The sequence below is a fragment of the Nannospalax galili genome, unplaced genomic scaffold (genome assembly GCF_000622305.1).
Source record: "Nannospalax galili isolate Female #2095 unplaced genomic scaffold, S.galili_v1.0 scaffold632, whole genome shotgun sequence".
Classification (NCBI taxonomy): domain Eukaryota; kingdom Metazoa; phylum Chordata; class Mammalia; order Rodentia; family Spalacidae; genus Nannospalax; species Nannospalax galili.
The window spans coordinates 822245-832470 of NW_008332816.1; the positions used below are offsets into that span (position 1 = coordinate 822245).

The 10226-nt window shown below is 50.3% G+C and overlaps 1 protein-coding gene across 1 annotated transcript in view; it reads right to left on the reverse strand.

Annotated features, from left to right (window-relative positions):
• Positions 1–407: 407 nt before the first annotated feature.
• Tmc4 (transmembrane channel like 4) overlaps positions 408–10226 on the reverse strand; it is a 13997-nt gene continuing 4178 nt past the window's right edge. Inside the window, exons 6-15 of the mRNA XM_017796804.1 lie at positions 5921–6068; positions 5131–5298; positions 4758–4921; positions 3779–3905; positions 3455–3552; positions 1944–2127; positions 1510–1640; positions 1264–1419; positions 729–807; positions 408–646 (exon numbers count right to left, since the gene is read on the reverse strand). Of these exons, the coding sequence (XP_017652293.1) occupies positions 578–646; positions 729–807; positions 1264–1419; positions 1510–1640; positions 1944–2127; positions 3455–3552; positions 3779–3905; positions 4758–4921; positions 5131–5298; positions 5921–6068 (1324 nt within the window). The 3' untranslated portion in view covers positions 408–577. The remainder of the gene's footprint in view (positions 647–728; positions 808–1263; positions 1420–1509; positions 1641–1943; positions 2128–3454; positions 3553–3778; positions 3906–4757; positions 4922–5130; positions 5299–5920; positions 6069–10226) is intronic.

Sequence of the window (10226 nt, forward strand, 5' to 3'; positions counted from 1 at the left end):
AGATGTAGCTACCCTCCTCCCTCAAACCATGGGGTCCAGACCCAACCCTCCTTCCTCAGAGTCAGGGGTCCAGACCCAGCCCTCCTCCATCAAGCCCGGGGTCTAGAACCCGGTTCTCCTCCCTTAGAGCTAGGGGTACAGACCCATCCCTCCTCCCTCAGAGTCAGGGGTCCAGACCAAGCTCTCTTCCATCAAGCCCAGGGGTCTAGACCCCAGCCCTCTTTCCTCAGACACCAGAGTCCATGCCCTGACCCTCTTCCCTTAGACTCAAGGGTCCACATCCCAACTCCTCTTGGCATGCTGTCTAAGCCTCCAAGCAGACACATGCCAATACATCAGATTGACCAGGCCCCTTCCTAAACCCTGCCTCTGGCTTCAGGGCAAGGACTTGAAAACACCTAGCAGTTTCAACAGTTGTTTATTGATAGGATTCCATTTAGAGTCGGGCACTGGACAGCGGAGGGTCTGGGACTGTCCAAATCATAAGAGCCGAGAGGGTACCGTTACTTAATGCACGAAGTAACTGAGGCTTACAAAGAGTCTGGGAGCTGAAGGTGAGGCATCATCTCCAGCCAGATCAGAGAACTCCGTTCGCTGAGCTCAGCGCCAGAGCGCGCTGGGCCAAGAAGACTTTATTCTGTGCTTCCTGAGGGTAAAGAGGGGTGGAAGTGAGCCAGATCCCTTTTCATGTTCTTGGGGAAGCCCTCCCAGGGACCAGCCTGGCTCACCCTCTTTATCTGGAGTTTGAGCTCAGAGATGAGGCGTCCATAAGAGTTAGCCAGGGTCACTGTATATACCATCAGGATGCTAAGAAAGACAGAAATGGAAGTCACTCCAGAAAAAAAGATTATCTTCATTATAAGCCTCCTTAGAAACCAGGGACAGGATCCTCAAAACCCCTTCTTCAGACTCTGAATTTGAGTCTTCCATCCCCTCCTGTCTCAGACCCAAGAGTTGAGACTCGATCCCCAAACTTCTTTGGTACTTAGGACTCTGGGGTCCAGACCTCCTCTCTCAGACCAGGGGTGGAGGCTCCAGACCTCTTCCCTCAGAGTCAGGGGCCCAGACCCAGCCCTCTTCCCTCTGACCCAGGGATCCAGACCCAGTCCTCCTCCATCAGACACGGGTCCAGACACTAGCCCTTATCCACCCAACCTAGGCTTCCAGGCCCCAGCCCTCATCCTTAAGACTCAGGTGTCCAGACCCTAGCCCTCCTTGCTCAGACAACACAGGTCAGGGCTGCCAAAGTCTGGGACTCCTCACCTGGACAACAGCAGAAGGGGCACAGCAAAAGCCTGGGTTCCCAGAAAATAGAGAAAGTTCTGGGTGGTCTGAGGAAGACTCTCAATGGACTCTGGAATGTGGGACCAAATGGACAACTGCCCCCGGAATGGGCCACACAACTTAGAAGGTGGGATTCTGCATGTGGAGACACATGAAGCTCAGTGCAGAAGGACCAGAGTGAGAACTCAATAAAGGCAGAGGGAAGCAGGAGCCCCTCCCACTTACAAGAAGATGCTGTAAAGCACGGGGACAGCGGAGATCGCCAGACCCAACAGAAGCACCACAGGGAAAAAGAAATTTGCTGTGGAGGCCCGGAAGGTGCGGGAGGCTGGTGAGCACGTGGAGAAGAGTGTTATCTGGAGAGGACAGGTGAGGAACTGAGGATCTGAGACCCAAGAGGTGCTTGTCTCTCCTCTCTCCTCTTCCCTATCTAGGGGTCTCAGCCCCTTTGGGTCAAGGACTCAGGGCTATGACCCCCCCCCCATTACTCAGACCTAGGAGTTGGAATATCTTGGACCGCCCCCCCCCTTCTCTGGACCAGGACCCTGCTCCTTCCTCAGGGCTTAGTAGTCAGAAGCCCCAGCATCATCTTTCTGTAGCCTGAGACTACAGGCCCCCAATACTCCCGGCTCAGACCCCAGTATCTTCCTCAACCTCACCTTCTTCACATAGAAAAGTAGCAGGAACTTGGCGCTGTTGATCAGGGGTAGTAAAGGGCAGAAAAAACTTCCCACCCAGACCACGATCTGAGCATAGACAAGCCCCAAGACCTCATCCGGCACCTGGAACTCCAGGGTCCCCAGCGCACGACCCAGTGCCCCAGGACAGTGGCCACAGAGTAGCCTAGGGGTGGGGTGGAGGAGTCAGAGGTGTATCTTCTGGGTTTCCCAGACCCCCCCTCCCCCACTGTCCCGCCCATCCTTTCAAAAAGGAGCTAGAGTGGGAAGACTTTCAGGAGCTTGTGGAAGAAGAGTGTTTGCAGGGGCAGGACTTCATAGCAGGTGGGTCTCTGTGAGATCAAAGTCAGACTGGTCTTACATAGTTCTAGGCCAGCTCAGGCAATGGAAACACCCTGTCTCAAAAAACAAACAAACAAACAAACAAACAAACAACACCCCGCCCCAAACAAAGCAAAGAAAATGGGTTGGATGTTGATCTTGGGCTTACTCCTGTAATTACAGCCCCTGGGAGACTAAGGCAGGTGGCTCACCACCAGTTCCAACCAGTTCCAGACCTTGACTATAGTGAGAAACTGTCTCAAAGAAAATTAAAAATAGCCAGGCGTGGTGGCACAAGCCTTTAATCCCAGCACTTGGGTGGCAGAGGCAGGCGGATCTCTGTGAGTTCAAGGCCAGCCTGGTCTACACAGTGAGTTCCAGGACAGCTGGGGCTACAGGGAGGCCCTGTCTCAAAAAGACCAAAAGAAAAAAATTAAAAATAAATAAAAGAGCCATGTGTACATGTATGTGCACTTAATCCCAGCATGGGGGAGACAGAGGCAGATGGATATCTGTGAGATGGAGGCTAGCCTGGCCTATATAGTGAGTTCCAGGCCAGCTGGGGCTCCAGGGAGACCCGGTTTCAAAAAGATAAAACTAGTAATAATAAAAGGAGATCGATGCCAGTCTGGTCTACATATCCAGTTCCAGGTCACATAGTAAGACCTTGTCTCCAAATATAAAATGAAATTAAAATAAAGAGGGGGGGCAGGAGAGATGGCTCAGTGATCATGAGGACCAGATTCAGATCCCAGCACCCACATAACAAGCCGGGTATCCTGTGCTTGCCTGTAACCCCAAGAGGGCCTGCCCAAGACGGGTGGAGACAGGAGGATCCATGGGGCTTACTGGCTTCCATGGAGATGTGAATCCAAGGTTGAGGAAGAGAGAGACCCTGCCTCAAAGGAATAAACAGAAAATGCTAAAAGAGAATATCTATGTCTCCTTCTGGCCTCCAGGCACAGGCATAGGCACACCCAAACAAACATGGCATATATCCAGAGAGGTACAAATAAGTATTAAAAAGGCCTGGGCATCTAGCTCAGTGGTGGAGTGCTTGCCTAGCTTATGCAAAGATCTATGTTAAAATGAAAATGGGTGATGGGTGGTACAGAACAGGAGAACTGTGCCCTAGAGGTCAGAACCTGCCCCAAGAGGGGCGGGGCTCTCACTTCCGAGGAAACTGGATCAGCAGCGTGACAATCAGGCCCATCAGCAGATCAAAGAGCACGAGTTTGTACATCTCCTGGCCCAGCCGAGTCTCCCAGCACTGAGGAAAGACGAAATGGGTAGAGACTCCAAATTGCCAGTGAATATCATATAAGACCCCACCATGTATGGGGGAGCACCTCAATGTTTACAAGTATTCACTGTCCTGTTCAGCACCCCAAACTTCATCTCCTTCCAAGCCAGGGGTTTGCATCCACCCAGCTCTCCTGTACATTGTCCTACCTTAAGGCCCAAGAATGACACTCGTACACCCACAGTGTTCTCACCGGAAGTTCTTTGTAATTGTAGCCACAGGTCTTGCATCCCTCTGCCTCAACATTTCCGCCACAAGTGATCTGATTCCAGAGAGAGATGAGAAGGAACACCAGAGAGGCCAGACGCAAAAACACGGTCCTGCAAGCGGAAGGGACTCACAATGATGCAGCGTCTACTACATATAAGTTCCCTCCTGCGTGGAACCTAGAGTGTGATGAAGAAACTGAGGCTCAGTGCAGGGATTTGAGCCTGGAATTCCCTGAATCTTATAGGCATAGGACTTCCCTATCCTTAAAAAGAAACAATCCAACTGCTACTGTGTCTGGAGGTGCTATGATCAGAGGACAACTTCATGGAGTCAGATCTTATTATTTTACATTGGTTCTGGGAATTGAACTCAGGTCACTAGCATATGCAGGAAGCACCTTTACCCACTGAGCCATCTCACTGCCCCAGACTTTCCTGTCTTATCTGTTGAACCAACCACCCTCAAGCCATCCTTTCCCAGTACTTCCATCCCATCATCCCACCCCATCCCAACCCATCATCCTATTCCATTTCATCATGTCATCCCATCATCTCATCCCATCCCATCATCTTATCCCATCATCTTATCCCATCCCATCCCATCATCCTATCCCATTTCATCATCCCATCCCATCTCATCCTGTCCCATCCCATCCCATCCCATCATCCTATTCCATTTCATCATGTCATCCCATCATCTCATCCCATCCCATCCCATCATATCATCCCATCCCATCATCTTACCCATTTTATCATCCCATCCCATCATCTTATCCCATCCCATCCCATCATCTTATCCCATCCCATCCCATCATCTTATTCCATCATCCTATCCCATTTCATCATCCCATCCCATCTCATCCCATCTCATCCTATCCCATCCCATCCCATCATCCCATCATATCCCATCCCACCCATCCCACCCATCCCAAGAGTCCAGAACCCATCCCAAGGGTCCAGAACCGGAGCAGGAAGAAGATGATCTGGTGACTGCGGGTATAGCCTTCTAGTGGGGCAAGGAGCTTGAACACAAACGGCAGCACAAAGTTGAACACGGAGATGAAGATGGATGGAAGATAATTCACCACAAGCTTGAGCAGCGGTGTCTGCTGGTTAAGGAGTGTCTCCTAAAGGGAGAGTGGAACAAAGAAAGAGCCATGCTGAAAGCCTTTTCCCCCACAAGACCCTGACTTCCCAGACCCCCCCCACACACACCTCCCCTTTCTCAGGCTTCCTGGGATCCTAGACTTCGGGTCTCTTCCACAGCCCCTCCACCCTTGGAAATGTAAGATCCGAGACCTCGAGACCCTCCTCCTCCTCCAAGACCCCTCTGCACCTGCAGCGTCACTGTGGACTCTGTGGCCCAGTAGATGCCATAGAAGGCCGCTCCCAGGAGCGCGCAGACCAGCAAGTTGATGAGCACCCTCACCAACCACACCCTGGCTCGCTGCCCTAGGGTCTGCTCCGCAGCCCTGCGTCGAACCATGGCTTCCTCCAGCTCCACCTGAGGCCAAAAAGGACGGCTACTCGGCCTCTCTCCCTCCAGCTCAGAATGATAGTTCTTACTGGTTCTTCTTCCAGGTGCACCGATGCAGCCCTCTCCCACCTTCGGACAACCTCTAAAGTCCTGGTTGCACCCTCTCCAGGGCTGTCCATGGAACCACTTAGTTACCCGGGCTTTGCCCTCTGCAGCCTGGCCTAGCATCCAATCCCCATCCCTCCTTAGCCCAACCCAAGCCCGCTCTTTCTAGGCCCTGCCCTGTATTCAAGCTCCGCCCATCCTTGGCCCGGCCCAGAACCCCAGGACTCCACCCCCTGCAGTCCCGCCCTGCGTCCAAGCCCCGCCCTTCCTTGGCCAGGCCCAGAATCCCAGGCTCCGCTCTCCTGACCCACTTCTGCTTTCTCAAACCTGCCCCTCAAGCCACGCCCAACACTTCACCTTGGACCACTGTCTCAGGCTTCGCCCCTCACTTTGCATACTTTCCCCCTCCATCTCTGACATTCCTAGCCTGGCCTCCTCAGAACTCTGTCTCTCCCTGTCTCTGAGCAATGCTCTCCCTGCTCCTTACTTCATCCAGGTCCTGTCTGGTGTCCATCTAATTGTAGGCCCGCCTTCCCGAGCGTACCTGCAGTTCATACCGGATGATGCTCTGGCGCAGCCGCACGTGCACATCCCCGCGGAGGCCAAAGTCCCAGGCTGAGAACACTCGGTGGCTGTAGCTGGTCAGAGTTCCTGACTCAGCTAATAACGTCTCTTTCAACCCGGACACCGAACTGAGAGAAGAGACCCCCGGAGAGAGGGTGTGTGAGGGTGGGGGAACCCCACAAATGGAACAGGAACGCTAAGCCTTTCACCAAGTACCTCCTTGCTGAAGTTAAAGAGACACACAAGTCATTAGAACCAAAGGCCAAGAGGTAGATCTGGGGAGCAGACACCCCAATGCCACCCAGGAACCTAGGAGACAGGGACAGAGCTCCAGAGAGAAGAGGGGAAGAAGATGCAGACACAGAGATGGGAGGGAATCACGACGCTGTAGAGAGGAAGCAGGCTGGGCATGAAGGAAGCTGAGGCAGGAGGATTTCTGCACTTTCAAGGCCAGCCTGAGATACACTGGGAGTTCCAGACAAGCCAGAGGTATGTGGAGATTGTCTCAACACCCCCCTCTTTAAACAACAACAACAAAAAAGCATGTTGCCAGCCGGGCAAAGACCTAGAGGAGGGTTGGGGATTTAGCTCAGTAGTAGAGCTCTTGTCACTGAGTTCAGTCCTCAGCTCCGAAAAAAAAAAAAAGAGGTAGAGGGACAGAAGCAATTAACAGACCCGGATAAAGAGAACATGTCTACCTCCTCCACCACCCAGGCTCAGGCCCAGGCCCAAGCACCCTCATCTCTCCTTGGACAACTGAGGAGAGCTCCCACATGGTCTCTAGGCCCTGTGAGATTCCATTCTCTGTTCTTGAGCCCGAGAGACCGTATATAAGCCAGAGATTTTGTTTTGTTTTGTTTTGTTTGTTTTTTTGTTTTTGATCTTTTTGAGACAGGGTCTCCCTTTAGAGCCCCAGCTGACCTGGAACTCTATGTAGACCAGGTTGGCCTTAATCTGACAGAGATATATTTATTATCTATTAATTTTTAAATATTCTATTTTATTTTTTTTTATGTGTATGAGTATATTGCCTGCATGTATGTAAGTGTACCTGTGTCATGCAGTGCCCACGGTGGTCAGAAGAGGGTGTCAGATCCCCTGGAACTGGAGTTTCGGATGGTTGTTAGCTGCCATGTGGGTGCTGGGAACCAAACCTGGGTCCTCTACAAGAGTAGTCAGTGCTCTTAACTGCTGAGCCATCTCTCCAGCCCCTATAATTCCTATATTTAATAAAATGTATCCTATAGTTTCTCCCAGCTTTCAAGGTTTAGGCTGCTTACTGGCATAACCAGGCAGGGGACTTCTGATCTGGGTTGCATCCATGTGTAAGTGTGTGTGTGTGTGTGTGTGTGTGTGTGTGTGTGTGTGTGTGTGTGTGGTGTATATATAAGTGTACAATGCATGTCCATGCATGTGTGTCTGGAGGCCAGAGGGCTACTTGGGATATCTTTCTTTATTGATCTCTACCTTATTATTATTATTTTTAAATGGACTCTCTCAACCTGAAACTCACTGTTTTGACTAGACTGACTTGCCCATGGGCCCAGATTCTCCTATCTCCCCCTCCTTCCCCGGTGCCGGGGCTGCACTGTGCCTTGTCACCATGCCTGGTTTTCCATGGGAGCTGGGATCCCAACGCAGGGCCCCATGCTGTGCAGCAAACACTTTACCTCCACTTAGCCATTTCCCCAGTCCACACACACACACACACACACTTTTTATTTTGTGCTGGGTTTTATATATTTTCTTTTGTTAAATATATTTTTATTTCATATTTTTATTTTATGTGTACAAGTGTATTGCCTGCATGTATGAGTGCACCCGTGTCATGCAATGCCTCGGTCAGAAGAGGACATCAGATTCCCCTGGAACTGGAGTTAAAGATGGTTCCTAGCTGCCATGTGGGTGCTGGGAATCGAACCCGGGTTCTCTGCAAGAGCAGTCAGTGGTCTTAACTGCTGAGCCATCTCTTCAGCCCCTATTTATTTATTTTCAAGACAGGGTCTGTGCTAGTTTGTTTCTTCATTGCTGTGACGAAACACTCTGACCACTACCAACTTGGGGAGGAAAGGGTTTATTTATCTTACTCTTCTGGGTCACAGTTCATCAGGGAGCCCAAGGTAGGAACTCAGGGCAGGAACCTGGAAGCAGGAGCTGGAGCACAGGCCATGGAGGAACGCTGCTTACTGACTTGCTCCCTTGGCCCCTACTCAGCCTGCTTTCTTATGCAACACAGGCCCACCTGCCCAGGGGTGGCACCACCCACAGTGGGCTGGGCCCTCCCACATCACTCATCAAGAAGATGCCCTTCAGACATGGCCACAGGCCAGTCCAATAGAGGTGTGTCAAGTTGACACTAAAGCTATCCAGCACAGGGTCTTACAGTGAAGACCAGATTGACCTCAAACTCATGATCCTACTGCCTCAGTCTCTCTAATGCAGGCCTGGGCTCCCCGACCCACTTCTGAGACAGAGTTTCATGTAGCCCAGAATGGCATCAAACTCCTTATGTAGCTGAGGCTGGCTTTGAACTTCTGATCTTGTTTCCAACTGAGTGCTAGGATTACAGGCATGTACAATCACACCCAGTTTACAGGGTACTGCAGATCAAACCTAGGGCTTCATATATGCTAGACAAGAACTCTACAAACTGAACTACTGTAACCCAGGCTGTCCTTAAACTCACTATCCAGCCCAAATGGCTTCCAACTAGAGATGATACTCCTGCCTCAACCTCCCTAGTGCTGGGATCACAGGCCTCAAGCACCATCAAGCTTGTCAACTTTTTAAAGCTTAAATTCCACCTCTTCTCTCTCTGGCTTTCATTTTCCAGAACACACCCAAGCCTTTTTCCCACCACAGGGCCTTAGCACATGCCCACTGCTTGGAACGCTGGGGTCTCAGCTGTTCAGCTAGCTGGCTCTTTTCTTTCCACTGTCCGTCCATGGGTCTATCCCATTTAGAGAAGCCCTTATTGACCACTGCACCTAGTGAGGGCCCCACACAGTATTCCCTAGTGCAGAGGTCAATACACTGTAGTCCCTGTGATGAGTCTGGCCCAATGCCTCTTTCTGTGGGCTCTGACTGGAACACAGAGTCACCCATGCCTCTGTGTACTGCCTATGACTGTACTTGAGCTTGAGCTGTAGTGACAGAGTTTAGCTGTGACAAAGAAACTGCACAGGGCTTGAAGAGGAAAATATTTATAGAAAAGAAGTTGCCTGGAGCTCTCTCATAGCATTCTGTTTTCTACGAAGTATTGCTCCCCAACTCAAATTATTGACTTGTTCCTCATTCAACAGTCTGTCTCGCAGTTCATTTCCCCTTCTGGACTGTAAGCTGGAACAATGCCTGGCAATTAGGAACACTTGTTTTTAGATTTTTTTTTAAGCTTTCTGACTTTGGGGGACTGGAGAGAAGGCTTAGTGGTTAAGAACACCAGCTGCTCTTGCAGAGAATCTGGGTTCAGCTGGCAAACACATAGCAGCTAAGAACCAGTTCCAGGGGATCTGATGCCCTCTTCTGGCTTCTGTGGGCATTGCACACATGTGGTCCACTTAAATACAGGCAAAGCACTCATACACATAAAATAAAAATAAATTAAAAAAAAAAATTTAAGCCGGGCATGGTGGCACACGCCTTTAATCCCAGCACTCGGGAGGCAGAGGCAGGAGGATCTCTGTGAGTTCAAGGCCAGCCTGGTTTACATAGTGAGTTCCAGGATAGCTGGGGCTACAGGGAGACCCTATCTCAAAAAGACCAAAAAAAAAAAAAAAAAACTGAAAAGAGAGCCTGGGGTTGGAGAGATGGTTCAGGAGTTAAGAACACTTACTGCTCTTGCAAAGGACCCAGGTTTGATTCCCAGCACCCACATGGCGGCTGACAACCGTCTGTAACTCCAGTTTCAGGGAATCTGATGCCCTCTTCTGACCTTCATGGGCACTGCACAACACGGATGCACTTACATACATGCAGACAATACACTTGTACACATAAAATAAAAATAATAGATAAAATATTTTTAAAAATCCATCTTAGCCAGGTGTGGTGGTGCACACCTTTAGTCCCAGCACTTGGGAGGCAGACGCAGGTGGATCCCTGTGAGTTCAAGGCCAGCCTAGTCTACATAGTGAGTTCCAGGCCAGCTGGAGTTACAGGGAGACCCTATCTCAAAAAAAAAAAAGGCCAAAAAAAAAAATCAATCTTAACTACTTATCTCTCCAGCACCCTATTATTACTATCTTTAAATTTTAGTTTAAGATAAAATTTTATTTAATTTTAATTTT